The sequence below is a fragment of the Acomys russatus genome, chromosome 7 (assembly GCF_903995435.1).
Source record: "Acomys russatus chromosome 7, mAcoRus1.1, whole genome shotgun sequence".
In the NCBI taxonomy this organism is placed as follows: Eukaryota; Metazoa; Chordata; class Mammalia; order Rodentia; family Muridae; genus Acomys; species Acomys russatus.
Genome location: NC_067143.1, coordinates 37,251,874 through 37,273,939, shown reverse-complemented (window position 1 = coordinate 37,273,939; position 22,066 = coordinate 37,251,874). Strand labels below are relative to the sequence as shown.

Here is a 22,066-nt window from a genome sequence, read left to right as displayed (position 1 = left end):
CAGCTCTGCTATGCCTTTAGAGAGGAGGGAAGAATGGGATTTAAATGACATCAGGAAGCAATGTGGCAATGCCTTCTAATTTCTTGAGGAAAATCACATGTATGCCATCATATATCTGATCATGCAAGTTCAAAAATAAAATAAAAGCAGTTTTAGGTACCCAAGAATCGCTTGAAGGAGGGAGTAGTTCATAAAAATAAGAGGGTAAAAATGGGCACCGAGGAGGAGACACGAAGCAGCCCCTCCCCCACCCATGGCTGAAGTATTTGCTACTGAGAACTTCAGGTGCTGGGGGCTATCACCTTCAGTCTGATGCTCCCTGGTACCCCATTGGCCCCACCGGGCCCGCTGTTAGGTCTGGCCCAGTGCTCAAACAGATGGTCCTGCCTAAACTAAATGGGGGCTCAGAACAAAACCAAAAGCTTTGAATCCGAGAAAGGGGATGGCAAGGAAGACAGAGTCTTGATAGGGATGAAGGGAGGTGAGAGCCATGGGAAAGATCTCGGGGCATCTCCTGAAGAGTTCATCAATACCTTTACCATTGGTTAATGGGTAAGTCATATCCAAGAAACTGAAGGGTTAGAGAGCAGCTGCGGCAGCCTGTGAGAAAGCTCTGAGCATTTGTCTCACCTATACTTACATGAGGAACAAGGTATCCTGAATAGCACAAACCAAGAGAACAGAAGGCAAGAGAGCCCAGGGGACTAGAGGTTAGAGGTCTGCAGTGGCTCAGAAAAGTCCACCAAAGCGCTCTGAGGAGCTAGCTTTACATGCCTGACAAGCCAGAGAATACTGTCCCCTGCTCACAAACAGCAGTATGGTCCCTTTCCTGTTCTCCTACACTTTCCCTTCTGAACAGGAGTAGGAAAGACAGAAGCCAAGGAAGGCTTTCCTGTCTACACACAGCCCACTTGGGACAAAGGAGCCACAGACTCACACACATCCTGAGATGCATCACAGGGCAAGATTAAATTACAAGCAGAAAAGACCAGACTAATTTTAAATACACTGAAAAAACGGTAAATATGTAAATATCTTGGTTCTATGAGGAGATGAAAATAATCATCCATAGACCATAATATATTATTCTAACTTCTTTTTAATGAGCACAAGTGCAGGATATGTTGTTTTAAAGAAGACAGTGGAACAAATACCATTTCTTTGCCATTGTAGCTATCATTAATTTCAAAGTAGTCACATTTCCAAGCTTCGGGGTTACACGAAGACATCTAAGCCGTGCTTTTCTCCCTCCATTCTCAGGCTGTCATCCCCCCCCCTCCCCAGTGACTGAGCAACACTGTGGAGGACACACCCTTCACCTAATCACTGCACAGGTATGTTGCCCTCCAATGGTAGGGTCTCCATAGGATATACATATATACATCTACATACACATAACAAGATATTACACCACTCTTCTGCATATCACAACATATATACAGAGCGGTGGAGCCTTGATTTCTAAACAGGAAAGAAGGTAAAGATCAAGCATTGCCCTTACCCTCACTGGACTAAGCCTGGATGCTTTCAATTCTACAGTCACTCACATAAGCTAATGTGCTGTCAAGCTTTTCTCTAGATGACACCACTCCCCCGCTCCAGCAGCCTTGCCAAGCCTTTCTGGCTGAACCAGTATGTCCTCCTTCTCAAAGGACTCTGTGCTTTCTTCTTCCACCATGCCTTGCACTGTCTTGAGGAAACTGAAGGACACATTTAGTCACTTGTCTAATATACCATAAAACAATGATCTTCATGAAACCTAAACTGAGCAGAATCAAAATGCCCCCCTTGCATTTCTTCTCTGTAGCTGGAGATAATCAGTCAAAGTCAATGGGCTTACTCTTTCACCCAACAGCGTCCCACATCTAAAGACGGCCTCCGTAATCCAGGACCAGAAGATGAGGTTCCGTCAACCTAACATCGCACCTTACTCAGGAGCCACGAGTCACAGCCTCAAAAAAAGCATGTGCAGATTTTCTAGAGACTCATGGGCATTTAAAAAAAAAAAAAAAAAGCTGATCTTACATTTTAGCAAAGATTATTTAGTATAAATGTACCTAAGAGGTGAAAGAAGACCAGTTTTGCCTTATTTATAAGACTTTTAAAAAGTGTGGGGGAGGCAGTATGCATTTGAATATGTGGATGCATTCACCTGTGGTGAAGGCTAGATGCCAGTGTCCAGCATCTTCCTCATAGAGCTCTATCTTGTTTTTCAGTCAGGATCTCTCACTGAACATAGGTTTACCATTTTGGTTAGACTAGGTGACCAGCAAGCCCCAGTGACCCACCTGCATCTGTCCACCTTATGCTGGGGTGTGCACCACTACTCCTGGCTCTTATATGGATTTGAAGGATCTGAACTCAGGTCCTTTTGCTTGTAATAAGAATTTACCCACTGTGTCAGCTCCCCAGTCCCTGCATCACCTTCTTAACCCATAGTAGGTCCACGGTAAGTGAGCAAGAAAGGAACTATAGTCACAGCCACTCAAGGGCTGCTACCAGGATGACATAACCATTTACCCTTAAATCCTGAGGATATCAAGGCAGCAACTGAACGTGACGTGCCTTCACTGTCTTAGGACCAAAGTGTCTGGTGTTGACACTGGTTTTTTAAACTCTATTTTATTGGGGGTATTGAATCCTCTACCTCCCTTCCACCAATCCCTTAGCCCTGGGTAAAAGAGAAAGCGGGTTAGTTGAGAAAGGGGGGCACAGACTTCTTTACTTCTCTTGGATGTTTAATGGGTTCTTTTGGGGCAATACCAATCTCCATCAACAGTGAACACAGCAAGCAGTCTCCTCCGAGCCACTGCATTGAAATGTTTCTCTCAATTTGCCACACTGTCCCTCTCTGGTCTCTCTAAACTGCTACTCACCATCACCGCATACCACACCTTCTCTCTCTCTGGGCTCTCCTATTTATCACCCTCAGAGTCTTAGACCACGCCCCTCCCCATGCCACAAGAGGCAGGCCGTTACCAGCTAGCAAAGACCATGCCCTGCGCGAGACAGTTATCGGCTGTGGACATACTAAAGTCCAAACTAAAATCACACACTTGGGATTAAAACAAAAACATATTTACATAACGTAACTGAGTTTACAAAGAAACCAAAACTTCCATTACAGTTTGGTTTTTCTGAACCCTGCGACCATCATGTAGATAGGATAGACGTAGATGATGCAGATGCAGATGCAAACAGACATACCTGGACGTAGGACCACTCCCATTTGAATGTGAAAGCTTGAGACTGGTTGATGTTTATGGTAGATAGTAAGCCACCAAACAGAACACTTCAGAGCCATATCTCCTCACCTTCTCACTCACCCAGAGTCACTGACACACTCCACACAGCAGCAGCCAAGCCACCACTGACCTTCCAGTCAGACATCTCCTCAAAGAATAGGAGGCTCCTCCCCCACAGGTCCGGGAACAGTCGCTCCAGTCACCCCAGGCATCCCAGTTGCCATCTTTGTCTTCATCTGAATGAGCGTTTCTTGAGGTCTAGATATAGAAGAGAAATGCAGCCAGTTATAAAAAGTCAAATATCACTTAATTATTTTCAGGAGGATAGCCATAGTAGTCTAACCCAGTGAATGGAACAGTAGTGCTCATTGCCAAAGACTCCTGGGGCACTGAGGGAAAGTGACTCTTCAGTGGGTGTAAAGTTCCAGCCATGCACAATGAGAAAGCTCCTGATGTGTGACAACAAAACTGGCCTTACAGTTAGCAATACTATATCACTACTTGAGCTGTGCTTCCCTTTAAAAAGAGTATGACCTAGCCGGGCATGGTGGTGCACGCCTTTAATCCCAGCACTCGGGAGGGAGAGGCAGCCAGATTGCTGTGAGTTCGAGGCTAGCCTGGTCTACAAAGCGAGTCCAGGACAGCCAAGGCTACCACAGAGAGACCCTGTCTTGAAAACAAAACAAAACAAAACAAAAAGAGTGGGACTGGAGAGAAGGGCTCAGCAGTAAGAGCAGTGGCTGCTCTCCTGGAAGAGCTGGGTTCAATTCCTAGCACCCACATGGCAGTTGTCAATAACTCCACAACGGTCTGTGACCCCATGGAGTTCAATATGGAACACATGTGTTGCACACACATACAAGCAAAACACACATAAAAATATACATAAAATAAAAATAAATTAAAAAATAAAATCTCTGAGCCAGGCATGGTGATGCATGCCTGTGATCCTAGCACTCAGGGAGGCAGAGGCAGGTGGATCTCTGTAAGTTTGAGGCTAACTTGGTCTACAAAGCGAGTCCAGGACAGCCAAGGCTACACAGAGAAACTCAAAAAAGTAAGTGGGGGAGTAAGAAAAATTGCATCTGCTAAGAATGATAGCATTGATGGTGGTGCACGCCTTTAATGCCGGTACTCAGGAGGCAGAGGCAGTAGATCTCTTTGCATTCTGGTCTACAGAGTTAGCTCCAGGAAAAAAGAAAAGAAAAAGAAAAGAAAAGAAAGGAAAAGAATGATAGAATTGACATAGTAATAAGTAGTCATATCTATTGATTTCCTCATAATGTTCTATTGGTGGATATTAACTGTACAAAGTATGTTGCATTATGACATTTCATACATGCATATAAGGCACTTTATCATAACTATGAAAAGTAATCTTACATATTTTCATATTTGAGATTGTGTCTCATAATGTAGTTCAAACACTGAGCTTCCTGTGTGCCCCAGGCTGGTCTCGCCTCACAATCCTCTTGCCTCAGTCTCCTAACTCTAGTATTTAAATTTTTTTTTTAAATAGGTAACTTCTTCATCTGGAGAAACTGCTCAGCAGTTAAGGGCACTTGTCGCTCTCACAAAGAATCCAAGTTTGATTTCCAGCACACATGTGGTAATTCATAACTGTTTACAACTTCAGTTCTTCTGAGCTCACTTCAGCAGGCACCAATCACACACATGGTATTCAAACATTCATGCAGGTAAAATAGCCATAAAACAAAATTAATACATCTAATAAAAAATGTTTTTTAAAAAAATCTATAAATTCTTAAAATGAATTTCAGATCTATTAGAAATTTATACTAAGGCACTGAAGCCATAAAATACCAGGTAAATCATATACCATGTAGACATTGATAATCCTATGCATAGCATAGGAAAGGTCATCATATTTACTAACAGAGGTTAAAAAGTAGAAAGGAAAAGGTTGTTATCATTTAATTTCTTTAAAATAAAAACACAAGCATCTTCTATTTTCACATAAAGACAGCTTAACGAACACACACATGAAAACAGGGCAGTGGCAGGTACAGCTACATGAGCTAAAAGAACACACATCAAGCTGCCTCTGAGAAGAGAAGGGTGGGGCTCGCTGTGGCTGTCCCCGAGAGGAGTCACAGGGGGAATGGCAGTGCTTTATTTTTCTGTATCACCCACAGAGATGTCTGCAGTAAATATGTGCATGCTTTAAAATCAGCATTAGGCCAGGTGGGCTATCATAGGTGATGATCCCATTACTTTCTGAGCTCCATCCCTCCAGAGAAGCTGACAGGGAGCTCCAATCCTTTTCTCTGAAAAACCAAAACCAACCAACAAAAACAACTTTCCAATTGTTTTGGAGATTTCTTTCTTTCTTTCTTTCTTTTTTTAAGTATTTTAGGTCAAAACACAATCGTTAGATGACAACGTCTTATTGAGCTATCCATCTGTATCATGTTTAGCACAGGTAAGTCAGCACACGAGCAGAGAAAGAGACACCCAGATAAATAATTGTTAGAGTGAGTGAGGGGGCTTCGGATGACTCAAGCAGTGCTTTGTGCTGTGTCTCAATACTTTGCAGCCTTCTTAAACGGTTTGTTTTTATGCTTAATTGTATGTGTTCATGTGTCTGGGTGGAGTGGGATGGGCACACGAGTTAGTACAGGCTACTCTGAGGCCAGAAGATGACATCAGATCCCCCTGGAGGGGGTGTTACAGGTAGCTGAGGTTCTCCAGAATAAGTGCTGAGAACTGACCTCCAGTCCTCCAGAAAAAAACAAAAACAAAAAACAAAAAACAGTAAGCGCCCCTGACTGTCGACCCATCTCTCCAGACCCATGTACCATATTTTAGAAGGTAAAACACATAATTACTTAAACCGAACAAGCCAGCAAACAAACAAACAAACAAACAAACAAACACTACATTCTCTTGGACTATAGATATGTTCAAGTCAGAATTCAATGGGTAAGTTGTAAGGCAGAGAGTGTAGAGGCATAAAGGGGAACCGGGACGCGGTAACCATGGTAACCATTGACAGCAAGTGCCCAAATTACCAATTGCTCACGTTTCTCTAAGCCTCTGGGCAAGTTATATCACCATCTCCTACCCAAAAAGTTAAATTGAAAGGGGTGGGGGTTGGTAGGGAAAACCTTCAAAACCGAAGTGAAAAAAGGAGTGACAGGAAGCAAAAAAGGTTTTCCAACAATTTTCACTCGGGTCCCACCAGCTGTCGGGTCTGACAGCTTCTATTTATAGCGCGGTGAGCAGCCTTATAGAGCAGTGCCCCAGCCTCAGTAGAGAGACAGAAAGGATAAATATTTGGCAGCTGATCAAATCTGTCATCAGGAATGGGAGCTAATTAAACCCTTACTATTTACTGTTCTAATTAAGACCACTGTTCAGTTCAATTTTCTGCCCTGAATGTCAGCAAACATAACTATGCTCTGTCTATAATATAGTACAAAATATAAAATTCTAATTCATAGAAAAATACAATTAGCAGTTTAGCGCGTTCATCAGGACTTTCAGACGGGGTGAGTCCAGATCACTTAGGCAATGTTTAAACTATACTCAGCTGAAATTGGTTTTTCACTTTGTCACTCGATATATAAATTGGTCGAATGTGAAAAGTTGAAAAATATCATCATATATTTTTTAAACGAAAGTTGAGAGCTCCCTGCAATATTGTTTTAATTTGTTTTTATTCCCACCATCCCATCTGTTCCATTTATAGTTAGAATCAGGTTTCTTTCCATAGCTCCTCCACCTTCACTTACAGAAAACATCTTGATTCTAAAATAATTAAAACGGGCACATTATAAAATGAAAACATCTGGCTTCTCTGATTGGATCCGTCAGATTTTTTTTTTTCCTCTTAAGAAAACAGAAAGCAAATGGCATCTCAAGGAGTCCCCGTGGTGTTTTTCTTCTCTCTTAGGATGGCTGGGTTCGGCAGATCCCAGCACCATTTTCTGCCCCGACCTCGTCATGCATTCTTTCTACCTACCAAGTAACAACAGTGCCCCTGGTTTTACCCACTTCTCTATTTTGATCTTCCTTTCCTGGAATTTCCATCCCTCTAGAGAAGCTGACAAGGAGCTCCAATCCTTTTCTCTGAAGAACAAAACCAACCCAAACCAACCCGAAACAAAAAAAAAAAAAAAAAAAAAAAACCCTTCTAGACTTTTCCCAAGCCTCCAGTATCTGGCTAACACCCCAAACACTTTCTGCTCTCGCTGCTCTTTCGTGACTATGTTCAATCTCTGCACACAATTAAGGCTGAAGGTTTTAAATCTCACACTGTAACGTCTAGACTATGGCATTATATCTAAAAAGAACAGAGACCATGTATTGCCCCATGACCCAGATTTCCGTGTGTGTGTGTGTGTGTGTGTGTGTGTGTGTGTGTACAGTCCATGTGGAGACATGAATGTGGAGACAAGAGACTAACCTAGGGTGTCATTTCTCAGAAGCAGTGCTCTGTGACTTTTTAAAAAAATTCTGAAGCAGGGTTTTGTATCGGCTTTGGCTCACCAGTCCAAGAAATATGTCTGTCTCAGCCTCCTTGGTGCTGGGATTACAAACTCGCACTATCATGCCTGGTTTTTCTGTATAGCTTCTGGGAACTGGATTAAGCTGTCTCCTTAAGCCGTGCCAAACCTCTTTTGATAAAGTTTCCCTCTCCTCTTCCTTCCTTCTTCCCTTTCTTTTTTTCTTCCCCTCCTCTCTACCCTCCTCCCTCCCTCCCTTCCTCCCTTCCTCCATCCCTCTATTTCTTCCTATTTCAGGCATGCCATTTATGGGAACTCTCTATGGAGGCAGCATTGCATAATGATTAAAGCTGTTATGCTAAGCTCTTAACCTTATAAAACTCACGTTAAACCACGAGGGCCGCCATTATTCGTGCAATACTTAAAACACACATAGAAAGCAAATCGCACGGCATCTCTGAGTAGCTGGTGAGTGTGTCACAAATGTCAGCAGTTGTTGTGCTTGAAAGCAAATGGAGATTCCCTGGTGACCGTTGTTAAGTCTTGTATAAGCACCAACTGGAGAGCTGGCTCTCTGCTTGTTTCCTTTGGCTCAGAGGATCAGCAGGCTGAGGTCTGCTTAGACACTGACCCCAGCACCCACCTTGTAAGCCATGCTGCTTGACTTTGCAGCCTCCCCGTGTCCCCCAAGTCACTGATAAGCATGCTAACCATAGCTTCCTAATCAGACAGAATTCCACTAATGCATCTATCTGCTTTTCAATGGTAATAAGCAGACCATGATGCCAAGTGGTTAGTGCACTGACCTGAGAGAAGACCTGTGAACATGGCTTAATGTTACCACAAAAATATGAAACAGTATCAATCATCACGGTCAACTATCAGGATGCAGAAGAAAGTTGTGGGGGACGGAGGGACCGTCACTCATGGGTAAAGCCCACCGTAGGCTGTGTGGTAGCCACCAGTCTCCTGAGAGAAGAGGTATATAGTAGCCTCATTTTGACCAGCCTAATCCATAAAAGCCGCAAAGACAGAGCTAGCTTCATCATAACCTAGACCAGGCAATTTTCATTAATGAGTGTGTGCTGCTTTTCCCAATCCCCTGTTCAAACGTCTCTTTAGACTGTATCATGTGATTATTTATACTCTATATGAACAGTTTTATAAGGTAAGCTGTTTAAATGAACCCAATTAAAGTTTGACTCAGCCAACATCAAGTCTGCGCTCCCACAGTAAAGCCAAGACAAAGACCTAAAGAGTTGTGTCCTCCCTAAGGCAGCCGCTACTTGTGCAGACAGTGCTGTGGGCCAGTCCTTGGCTCAGCTTATGTCCCCTGTAACCTCCACAGACTCTCTGCTGTACACTCCTGGCACCATCTTCAGGTGAGCAACACTTTCAGAACCATATGTGTCCAAAGAATGATGAGGCCAAGGCACAACCCCTTTGTCACCTCCCCTAGGCAAATCCTGTTGTCCTCCGTGTGATTTCTGCATGGATGCTCTGCTTTCTTTGTGACTGGGAATGCAATTAAATTCAGGCACTGAGCTACCATCACTCACAGGTTAGCATGCCAAGTCTTGGATCCACTCCATCTGGTAATGTGATCCCCTTGACGACAACATTCCTATGATATCTCAATGAAGCCTTTTACACTATCCGCCACCCCACCATCCCATCTTTATGGCAAGTGGAGCTACACTTCTGCTTTTCGACAGTCTGCCATTTTATCTTGGGTATTTTGTGAGGAATGCACATTCTTGGCTGGCACTTGTGGGCTCCCAAGCATCTTCTAGTTCCCTTATCCAAAGAGATACCCATGGCCAAGGCTCTGTACTAGATGCCCAGAGAAGACAGGCATGCATCCAAGCCCTCAAGCAACTCTCAATGAGCAGGAAGGGAGAGAGGTCAAGGGACACAGTGGAGTGGCATTAGTCCTTAATTTCAAGAAAAACAGATACATACACTGTTTCCACAACCTTCCTTAGCAGATCTCAGAGCAAGGTCAGCTCTTTGCCATAGAATGCTGTGAGAACCATGTCCCTCTCAAAGGATACTTTGGGTTGCATATGAGCCCTTATTTTTGCTTATCTCTATCTCCTACCTGCTAAAGAGCTATGAACACTTTTCAGTTTGCTGCTTTTTGACAGTGACTATTTCCTAGTATCATAGTGTGTGTGTGTGTGTGTGTGTGTGTGTGTATGTGTAATGAAACACTCAACATTAAGTTCTTTTATTTTAAAGAGGAAAAAAAAAGCACCATAGGAAAACCTGTGAGAACACACAGAAGGAGGAGGAGGAAGAGAAGGAGGAGAAAGAGAAAGAAGAAGGAAAAGGAAGAGGTGGAAGAGGAGGAGAAGGAGGAAGAGGTGGAGGACGAGGAGGAGGAGAAGAAGAAGAAGAAGAAGAAACAGTGTATACTTTGTGTCATTTGATTTAAACTATCAGGCTTAATTATCACGTAGGAAATCATATTTTCCCCCAATAAAATTCTAGCTTGGGAATATGCTGGGTGAAAAAAAAATCCTCCAAAGATATTGTTTACTCATTATATAATTACACTTGGCAAAGGCCCAGAATATGGTAGGACGAGTGTGTTCAGCATCTCATAAAGGCTTGAGTCTTGCTTGTTCTTCTTGGATCCCCAGGCATAAATCAAATCATAAACTATTTCCCTGACAAGTTCTTAAAATCTATGACTTATACTGAATGGCGCTGTTCTGCTGGTCTTGCTAAAACATTAATAATTAAACACAGATTTCACATCTAAGGTCACTTATTGGAAATGCCATATTAACAGCTCCATATTAAAAACAACTCCAAATGAAATGAGTTCCAGTGGGATATTGCTTCCCAGACATCAAACAAAGGTTCATTCCAGCATTCCCACAAAGGTTATTTGAGGAGATCTCAAACCACTCGCATTCTGTTAACAGTAGATGCGTTCTTTCAGGTTAGTGCTACTTTAAGGTCTTGAGCAACAAACCTTTAAAATGATGAATTGGGCAGATGTCATAAAAATGTCACTCAAGTTGTCACACAGATCAACAATTCAATTGAGCCAGGCTGTATTAAACACTAATATACCTAATGTGCTAGGTGCCACTGATAAATTCCCAGGGCCTCAAGGCTCATCTCTCCATCTCCAGTCCATACCACTCTCTGGTTAACTAACAAACAAACAAACAAAGCCACACAAAAACACAACTCATTGGCTGGAGATCAGAAGGCCTGTGGAATTTGGTTGGCCCTTTCTAGCCAATCCTGGTCCATTTTTACCCCCGTAAGAGAACTTTACTCTCACTCATTCCCTGGGACATGGTTCACACTAAGAAGCATCTCCCTGCCAGACACACCTCACCCTGCAGCTCTTTTTCTCACAGCTCCTGTTCAGGCTGCGTTGAATACTCCAGACATCACTTCCTTATTATTTGCCCAATAGAAATGTGTTAGTCAAAAAATAAACAAACAAATAAATGAAAAACAAACAAAAATAAATTAAAAATAAAAAAATTTAATTAAAAAGAAAGATCCTCTCAGCTGCTGTATGTCTGTGTGTCTGTACATCTGTCTCTCTCTGTGTGTCTCTCTGTCTCTGTGTATGTGTGTGTGCGTGTGTGTGTGTGTGTGGCATTCATGTGTGTACTTGTTCATGTGAGTATGAGCCAAAGTGCTGAACTAGGGAAACAAACATGGCCCTCATGCTTGAGTGGCAGACATCTTATTTACCGAGGCATCTTTCAAGCCCCTTGTGGGGTATTTTATTTTATGCATTTATGCATTAATTTATTTCAAAATACTAGCATTTGCTTTTGAAGTACTAGAGAGCTGACTCACTGTCTTGGGCACGGGAAGGAAGTGCTTTGCCGTAGTCCCCAAGGAACGTTTTGAAAGCATGTCAGTGAGTGGACAGGGTACAGGGAAACCATAAGAGTTAGGAAACAAACCGGGCTGGCGTGAGCCAGACTCTATAAATCCCAGGGTTTTCATCTTTATTGTTCTGCGCAGAGAGCTACCAGAGAGAGCTACCAGAAGCCAGAGGGTAAGGCGGAGACCTGTTGCCGTTCACACGGGTCACACCCCAGCAGCGGGGAAGGGTGGCGAGTGGGTGTGCAGGCAAAGAAAAGCTTCTGCGTACCCCTTTATCAGCTCCCTGGAAAATGTCAAAGCCGAGGCATGGCTTTAGCAAACTGTGCTTTGGGTAAGTTCTTCTGGCAGGCAGGGGCAAAGGGAAGGACCGGGGAAGGAGAATCTCCATTGAAATACTGTGTGCAAAAGCCCAGACCCCGTGTTTATCACGCCATTTATCCCAAAGAGGAGGGCACAGATGTGACCCCTGAGGACACGGAGATCTTCAGGATCTGGCAACTTACCGTACCCAAAGGCAGGAAGTGCCGCTCCGACTCCTGGGTGTCTGTGTTAAGTGGCACATGCCAATCTCGTTCGGGCTTCAGAGCAGTCTCAGTCCCATGTTGCAGTAGGATTCCAGTGCCCTTCTGTATGCAATGAACGCGGGTATGTCGGTCATGGCCATAACAAGCGCAACAGGCAGGGCCCTGCAGCTCTCATTTACTTAATTATAATGGTACATTCTACCAAAGATGATTGCGTGTGTGCATTTGTGTTGTGTGTGTGTGTGTGTGTGTGGGCGGGGAGCTTCATATGTTCAGGTGCGTGTGTGGATGAATTATGCAGAGGTCAGAGGTCAACCACAGGTGTCATTCTTTAAGGCACAACCCACCCTGATTTTTTAGATAAGGTCTTTCTCTCAGTGACCTGAAAATCAACAAACAGGCGGGTTGTTTGCTAGACAAGCACTATACTGATTGAGCCATCTCCCCACTCCCAAAAGAATTTTAACAAAATAATTATTTGGGCCAGGACTTTAACATATAAAGGCTTCATGTAAAAATCTAAATACCTCACTTCTGATGAAAATGAAAGAAAAGGATCTAAGTAGAACTAACATTACTATCACATGGCACTAAATGAAACGTAAATGCGGCCACTCTATAATGGGCGGGGCAGGGTCTCATCCAGCCATGCAGCTGGAAGTGAAAGCCACAGGCTGCTACCTCTCACCCGCCCAGGGTGACTACTGGAAACCTCGCACTGTAGGTAAGAAATGGGCAAGGCCCAACAGCAAAGAGTGAAAACAGTAAGGGGTGCAGAGGTTAAATCCCCATATTGTTGCTGGTGGGGATGTAAAGTAGTGTAGTCATTATGGAAAACAATATGGCAGTCCCTCAAAAGAGTCAGTGAGTATTCTTCGTGTGACTCGCCCATTCTCTCTCCTGAGTACGTATCTCCCAGCACTGTACACACAGAGCAAGACAGAGGCATACTCATCTCCATCGGCGCGTTTCTTACCGTAGTCAAAAGGAGGAAAAACCGAAACCAGACGTCTAGACACAAGAGGATAAATAAATAAGATGCGCATGCATTTGTGTGAGAGACTAGAATTCTGACACCTGCCACAACTTAGACGAAACTGAGGCCATTATACAAGGAGCCAGATCTAAAAGGGCACATATGACTGGCTGACTATGACGCACGCAATCATCATGTCTACAGTAGAGGGCTCGCTGCCAGGGGCTGGAGAGTGGAGAGACGGGAGGCACCGCTTAGTGAGTGTAGTTTCAGCTCTGTAATATGAAAGGCAGCTCTAGACTCAGATGGTCTTTGCACAATAGACTGAGTGATAACTGATACCACTAAACTGAAGACTTCAAAATGATTAAAAAGGTAGCTGTCATCGTGCACGTTTTAACACGGAGACAGACAGGCTGAGACAGAGATAGGAAGACCAACATTTTCTTTCTTTTTTTTTTAAATTAATTAATTTATTTATCCATTTTGCATTCTGGTTATAGCCCCATACCTCCTCACCTCCCAGTCCCACCCTCCCTCCCTCTTCTCTCCCCTATTCCTCAGAAAAGGGGAGCCCTCTCCAGCCACTCACCACCCCAGCTCATCAAGTCGTGTAAGGACTGAGCATATACTCTTTCTTCCCCTGTGGCCTGACAAGGCAGTCCCATGGGAGGAAGTGATTGAGAAGCTAGCAAGAGAGTCCATGTCAGAAAGACCACCCCACCCCACTAGGGGTCCCACTAGGGGACCCACATGAAGCCTGAGCTGTCCACCAGCTATATCTGTGTTGGGGGCCTAAGTCAAATCCACGCAAGGTCCTTGGTTGGTGCTTCAGTCTCAGCAGGCCCCTCTGGGCCCTGGTTAGTTGGCTCTGTCAGGCTTCTTGTGGAGCTCCTGTCACTTCGAGATCCTTTTCTCCTTCTCTCCACTTTTCTACAGGACTCTCTATGCAATGCCCAATGTTTGGCTATGAATCTCAGCATCTGTTTCGAGGTACTGCTAGGTAGAGCCTCTTAGAGAACAACTCTGCTTGACTCCTGTTTGCAAGAATAGCAAAGTATCACTAATAGTGTCAGGGGTTGGCACTCTCCCATGAGGTGGGTCTTGGGTAGGGCCAGGCATTGGTTGGACATTCCCTCAATCTGCTCTATCTTTATCGCTGCACATCTTGTAGGCAGGGTGAATTTTGGGTCAAAGTTTTTTTTGTGGGTAGGTTGGTGTTCCCCTCCCTCTAGTAGAAGACTTGTCTAGTTAGAGGTGTCCTCTTCAGTCTCTATGGCCCCTGCTACTAGGAGTCTCAGCTACAGTCCAACCCCCACCCCCTGCAATATCCTCCCAAGAGCCAACCCCATCTTAGGTCTCCAGTTTCAGACCAATATTTTCAAATGTAGAAAGGAAAAGCCTTAGGAAATGGAAACTTTCTTTTAAAAGTTGGTGAGAAAATCCAATTAACCAGAAGATGATACAAAACTTTTTAAAAACAGGATTATAAAAGTCAAAGAGAAGGGATGGTGGTGAGCACTTTGTACTGAGCCCCTAATAAACCACAGGGTGTGAGGTTTGAAGCAGAGAGTACATACTACATGAAATTAGCTCCTGTAATGTGACTGATAAACGTGGGAAGGATAATAGATAAAAGGTGCATGAAGTCATGCAGTATTAACCAAGATTTAAGCATCAATATTCAAAGCATAATAACTCCAGATTCCTAATGCTGTGTGATCTCTTGTCATATATGTAGGGATACTGTTGAGGAAATAAGTTATTCTGCTATGGTTAAGAGTTCTGCAGTTCCCTCAATTTCCCTTCATTTCCTTATTAATTTCACATAAAATAGGACTGGAGGGATGGCTCAATGGTTAAAAGCACTTGCTGCTCTTCCAGAGGACCCAGGTTTGGTTTCTAGCACCTCCACTAGGTGGCTCACAACCATCTGCAAGTCTAGTGCTGGGGTATCCAAAGCTCTCTGCTAGCTTCTGAGGGTGCCTGCACTCAGGTGCAAATCCATACACAGACACACATGCATGCACACCATTGTTTTAGAATTCACATAAAATTAAATACTTTTCCCTTAAAATGGCACACATAGTATGACACATAGCGTTTTTATGACACTGTGTCTGTGTACTTACCCTGTTCAAACATCCTATACATGAACATGCATGAAAATGTTCATAATGTTGCCATATAAGTTCTGGTTACTTCTGAAGTTGGATAATGGGTGGGTTTGTGGTTTTTATTGTACCCTGTCTGATCTGCTGGGTTTACTAAATAAGTGTGGCACTTTCAAACTTAATTATTCTGATATACAAATCAATCCAGTTTGGGGCCAAAATATCATTCCAATGTACCTTCAAAGCCCTGAGAGAGGCAGGATCTCTCCAGCAAGCATTGGTCAAGAATTTGGCCCTGGTAGCTGGTGCCCTCAAAAGCATTTATGGAAACTTAGGACATCTCAACCCTGATTGGACAAGGTCTTCAGATGTTGCAGACTATTAACTTCCAGCCCTACATACATCTGCAATGTTCTAGAATGTTCCTTCTCAGCTAGATGTTTTAGCCCCTGTCGAGTACTTGGAAATATCTGAAGACATTTCAGAGCTTTGCAACTGGGGCAAGGGGGGCTGCTACTAAAATGTAGACATGTTCCAACTCCCAGGGTTGCCTGGACAGCCAAGACATGCCTAATCTAAAGAGTGCCAGGCCAGGAAACTCATTCTAGAAGGATGCTGGTCATATGCTTGTCATAGAACTAATCCGTTTTCCTCTCATAATGGCTTATAACAATTCATTTGAAAACAGTTATTTTTCTAGCCCGATACAACAGCCACACATCATGAGCAGTTTCAGCCTTCAGATGGAGTGAAGACAGTGCCAGCTGCTTTGCTTTCACCCTGCTCATCACCGTGGATGTAGAGGATCCCTGCAGAAACCTGACACTCTCTCCCATTCCCAAGCAGACTCCTTAGAATGCTCTCGGTGCACTCTTGCCCATTAACAACCACAAAACAGTCTTATGAAGCTCTTAATCCCAACATACCTCAAACCACATTCAAGCCTCTCATAGCTGACGATCCACAGTGGCCTTTTCTTTCCAAGGAGTTGGGGGAAAATACAAGCGTAGTCTTTCAAGTTTCATGATACCCAGCTTTTAGAAAAAGATTCTTTTTTTTTTACTTTTCTTCATGATTTATTTTCATTCACGGTTAGCCATTTTCACATAGAAAAACACAGGATTTGTGCCAACGACTCATCAAGAATACTACCCAGACCACATGCGAGGGGCATCGGCTTTAAACAAATTCCCTCAAGAAATATTATTTGACAGTTAGTAAAGTGAGTCATGAAGGAAGCCAGCATGCCGTTTCCATCCTCAGCTTCTCCTTCTGCACATGCTGGGCCACTGCTGGGCAGAGTGTTACCCCAGGCGAAGAGAGAAAGCTGGCATAGGCAATGCTGCATACCTGAAACCATGGTGCAAAGACGGAAAGAACCAATAGCACAACCCCCGTACCTTAACTAAAAATGAGTGTCCCAGGTTAGGTAGCAACAACTACTGTCGATGACGGCCAGGTGGAGAGGGTTCAGAACCATCAAGGTTCCTGCCAGGGTCTTTCAAGTGAAGCAAAGGTACAGTTCACTTGCCCCTTCAGTAACATTCCCCAGATCCCACATAGTCACTGCCCTCAAAAATCTGCTTAACTAACTGGAAGGCTGGGCAAACATGCACTGAGTGCTAAAGGAAGGGGGAAGGACAGTCATCCTTAGCCTGGGCACTTTTCGGGAGGGGATGGCAGACACACGAGTCTTGATAGATGAGTCAGACATGGGCAAACCTCCTCAGGAGGCAGATGATTAAACTGTGTACAGTGTGGGAGGGCAAAGAGAAAACGTTTGTATAAACGCCCATGGATTGGATATAGCCATGGAGCGAGTATAGTGACTGGACAGTCTGGTAAATTTGATTTTTATCTATCTTCAAAAGTTGACCTTGAACTTATACCAGCCCCATCCAAAGCACTTGTTAGGATCTGTGGGCCATGGCCACTATACTAGACAATGCAAATCCAGAAATGTCTATGACTAAAGAAAAGTCCATCAGAGCAGTGGCAAAATCACTGTTGGAAAAATAATCACAAAGCTGAAAGCAATGTCAAGAAAAGAGTTTACGTGTGTGTGTGTGTGTGTGTGTGTGTGTGTGTGTGTGTGTGTGTATGCATGCTTATATAAGTATAAAACACAGAGATATGTAATATCCTAAATAGTAAATTAATCCCTCTTAATTATACCTTTGGCAAATTTTGGAAATATGCACTATGAAATATTCGAAAGGAAAATTAAAAATTTCAACGTCACCAGAGAATAAATTCAAACAAAATGTGTTCTATACAACAAAGTATCAAAAATAAAGAAAATTATAAATCCAGATGAAAAAAATAGGAACATGATAAACTAAGAATTAAAAAATTAAGGAAACTAGGAGGAACATTACAAGAGGATACAGCTCTTTTCAGAATTTTTATAGCATTGTGTTCTGTGTCATTGGCTCAGTTCTACAATGTTTTTTGCTCTGCCTTGCTTCTGATGAGGTTTAAACCCTTTTATTGCATGATTTGTTTACATCCTCTCTTTATTTCATTTACTTATTGGGATATACTATGTGTCCATCTTTATGGGGTACATTATGGTAATCCAATATATGCGTTCAATGTGTAATAACCAAATCGAGGCTATAAACATCTCTGTCCCTCTAATAATTAATCACTTTTATGGCTTATGAACTCTTCTAGCCATTTTGAAATATATTGTTCCACTTTTTTGTCTCAGACACTCAGTGTTTTCCTCAATTTCCCTGATGGCCAAAGCAGCTGCTAATGAGAATGTACACTCAAGCTCCTTCTAAACTTTGTCTCCTTGGCTGTTTATTTATTTTAGTAGGATGAAGAATATTTCATATCTCTATTATTATTAATGAATTTCACTCCCTACCGAAGGGGGAAAAATCTATCCTGGGCTTTTATTTGTGCCGAGCTATTTCTTACTGGGAGGCTGGATTCTTCCTCACCTGGGCAATTCCTTGTTCCCGGGATGAGTGGTTAATTAATCAGGAATACACACTGAATCAAGATGAGGGGTCATCCCTCAGAGACAGGATCACCTCTGCCATGTCTCCTTTCCGTTTACTGGCAATGCCACCACAAGGCAGGAGGCTTCTTCAGGTAGCTTTGTGTTGACAGCCATCTCCATGCTCTGTGTAGTCAGTTTCCCCAGCAGCCACCCACATTCTTGGAAAAGAGCCACGCATGCTGGCACCAGTCAACAGCAGAGGGGAAAGCACAGTGCCCACAGAGCCTATGTGACACCATCTCCCACACCTGTTTATCGGTTTCCAATTCTGCTAACTCACATTGGGCAGCAGTGCTCCAATCAGAACCACGGTCCTGTCTGTCACTGAGTCTTTATTTCAAGGTCACCATGTGCTTGGCCTTCCCTCTAGTCTGCATATATGACTCTAACACGTGGCTAAGTCCGTATGTTTCCATTTTTTTCCATCCATCATAAAATAATTATCAAATATCTAGAAGCCTTGAGATCTCATCCATTCACTGAAGCTACAATCTGAGGTCCCTTAGCTAACTCAGGCGCCCAAGTTTCCATCCTGAAACTCTCAGCTCTGTTGTTGTTTCCTTGGAGAGACCTCATCTCAATCATAGGGAAACCACGTGACCATCTGGTCCATGTCTTTCTCCATGGACTCCCCACAAGCTTCATGAAATTTGGGCTTTTGTCTGGTTTTACTTGTTAGGACATTTCCAGCAATTAACACAGTGGCTGACATAAGAAGCATCTGGAGAAAATATTTATAAATGAAGACATGACTTAATAATTTAACAAATAAACACAAGTATAGAGTTAGTGCTTTCAAAAATAAGTGGAATGTGAAAAGTCATGTTTTGGTCAATGAGGCAAGGATTTAAAACTTCTCTGATAGAGGCATTTTTCTCTATGAATCATTTTTAAAATTTTAAAAAATTTTTTGAATTTAATTGAAATGTAATTGAAATAGAATTATATCACTCCCTATCCTCCCCTCATCCCTCCAGCCCCTCCCAGCTACCCACCCTTGAGCCCCTCCCATGTACCCTCTCTCAAGTTGTTAGCCTCTTTTTCTTTGATTATCATTGTTACACACACACACACATGCACACACACAGACAGACACACACACACAATGCTGTGTATACACAAACATATAAATATAGCACTGAACAATGACAACGTCAATAGGTGTGCTAATGTAGAATGGGGACATTTTCTCCAGATCACAACCCTAGACAAAGGACTACAGGCAACTACTGGCTGCAGGGGGAGACGAATTCGCCTCTCTCGGGGATGAGCCCCTTATTGGTTGTCCAGTGCTGAGCTATCAGCTCTGAAACTGTGGACAAATCACTTTCAAGCAGAAAATAATCAGCATTCTAAGCAGTCAGCTTACCTCTTTTATTTTTATCTCAGTTTTGTTTTGGATCCTATGTAAGCTTTTGGTGGCAGCGCCCTATGGCACAGCATTCACATAAGAGAGAAAGTGTACCTTACTTCAGTCTTTAATGAGTCTGGCCTCACACTAGCTCATTTCTTCATTGCCAGCATTAATCCTCTTTTCATTACGATTTAAGCAGAAGCTTAGGTGAAGACATTCCATCACTGAGCAATAAGGAAAGCTAATTTTGTCTTCCTTGTAGCTGGGTTGAGTTACCGGATATGCTGTAATTGATTAAGAAACAAAACCTTCAGGCTTGTAATAGCTGATACATGATTCTGGTTCAGCTTGAATCCATAATCCATTGGCTACAAACTTTATGTGGAAATATGGGGATTTGGAAGACCATGAGAGTGGAGGAATCAATTAACGTACAAAGATCCAAACCAAAGTTTCCAGAAGACTGGTTTTACAGCAAACCAGCCTTCAGCATCTTTTCTGAGGACACATTTTGAGGAATGCAAATGAGCAGACAGCTTTAACATAAACTCAAAATTTGTTAGAACTGGATAGGGACTTTCAGTTAATCATTTTTACAGATGGTAAACCGGGTCCAAGAAGAGCTTGGATGGGACGATGGTTATTTCAACTTGCAGTTCAGGGTTCTTTCCATCAACCAATCTCTCTCTCTCTCTCTCTCTCTCTCTCTCTCTCTCTCTCTCTCTCTCTCTCTCTCATTCTCACTTTCCTTTTCCTAGTACTTGAAATTGAACCAAGGGCCTTATACATAACCCTAAGACTTCATCACTGGACCACACCCCTAGTCCACTTTTCACCTTTCATTTTCAGCGAAGTTGACCAGGCTGGCCTTGAACTCACCTCTAGCCAAAGCAGAACTTGAACCTGTGATAGTCTTTCTACCTCAGCCTCCCAAATAGCTGGGTTAATGGGCCTGCTCACCAGGCCTGGCAGCAATACTCACTTTCATTAGTCTATGTAAAGTCTCCTTCCCTCAAACGTCTCGAGTACCCTGTATGTCTAAGCTAAGTGTTTCCTTCTAGACACAACTCACACCCGTCACACCTACAAGATGCTCAAACTACTTGGTGTGCTCTATTGTCCACAGGATAAAGTTCAAAGTCCTTTGCTTGGCAGTCAAGACCCTTTACCCCCTGCTTCCTACCAACACCTACATGACCCTTGCTGTACCCACAGACACTGGGGCCACAGCATCTCAGCTGTGCTGCCCTTTGATGCTCATCATGACGGCTGTGCATGTATCTGCTCATCTCATTCTCCCAATAGCACAGCCTGGAATCTCCTTCAAAAGCATTCTTATTGACTTGGCTACAAAAGGCTATTATCAGACAGCCTTCAGCCATCTGCCACATGCTGGGATTAAAGCAGTTTCTAGAGCATTTCTCTTAGGGTCATGCTCTTGTCCAACAGAAAATCCAAGATCCAATGCCCCTTCATAAAGGGCCATTTCAGCTACTGCTAAGAAACAGTGAAAAGCCTAGTGACTGACCCTTCTGTCCACCCTGCTTCTTCCTATCTCTCTGGTAACATCAATTTCAGGGGGGAACACTAGCATTTGTATCTAAATTCCTGAGCATGCTTCTAGAAAATCCCTACGAGCAATTCTCCCTACCCCAAGAGAACTGTTCTCACTGTCTTTCAGTCTTCACTCCAGGAAACTTCTCTTTAGAAGGTCTACACTATGCATAGATGCCTTCCTTTACTTTCCATTAGCACGAACCACCTTGTCATATCAATTACTCAGTTATATGAAATTACCATCACCCAACATGTCCAACACTTGCGATAATAGTGACAGCAATGAATGTGAAACAAACTGTGACTCAGTTCTCTGTGTCAGCTCACACTCTATCCTCTTTCCCTAACTAGCTAAGTAGTTGCTCCCTGAGCACAGAGCACTCTGCAAATCAAAGGTTCCACGTGGCAGACATTTGATGAATGACCAGCACACCTTTGATGTGCTATCACCTTCAGAAGGAAGGAGAACATGTTTGCTTTTGTATTCTCAGGCATCAGAGAGGAAGTGAGGAGAGCAAGGAAAACAGAAGAAAGGTTTTGTTTAAGGGAAATGACATATGAGGAGTGTTGTACAAGGCCTTTCTTCCATGCCAAAAAGACTCCAGAAGGCGCCAAGTAGACACTTGCTGAGAGCCACACTGGTGCCAGGGAGTCTGGACCTGCCAGATCCGGTGATGGCTCCACCCAGGCTGCCTTCGTCCATCTAGGATGACCCATGTTCTGAAATAGGAGCCTCTTCACAATCATCATACAGCCAAGGAACACAACTGCTTTTGTTTCTTCCTCATAGAGAGCAGCAAGTGTTTGGGTAATCTAGGTTTACCTTAATTAAAACAAAACTGGGTCCCATTAACTTTCACATTAAAAAGTCAACAAGAATACAGCATGAGCCACGAGAGCCAAGTTTTACGTTTTGTGAACATACGCTGTGGCCAGGGATGAGACGC

The 22,066-nt window shown here is 43.3% G+C and overlaps 1 protein-coding gene across 1 annotated transcript in view; it reads right to left on the bottom strand.

Moving 5' to 3' along the window:
* The window catches only part of Adamtsl3 (ADAMTS like 3), a 271,037-nt gene that overhangs the window by 176,220 nt on the left and 72,751 nt on the right, over positions 1-22,066 (bottom strand). The window contains 1 exon segment of the mRNA XM_051149310.1: positions 3,376-3,503. Coding sequence (XP_051005267.1) covers positions 3,376-3,503 — 128 coding nt within the window.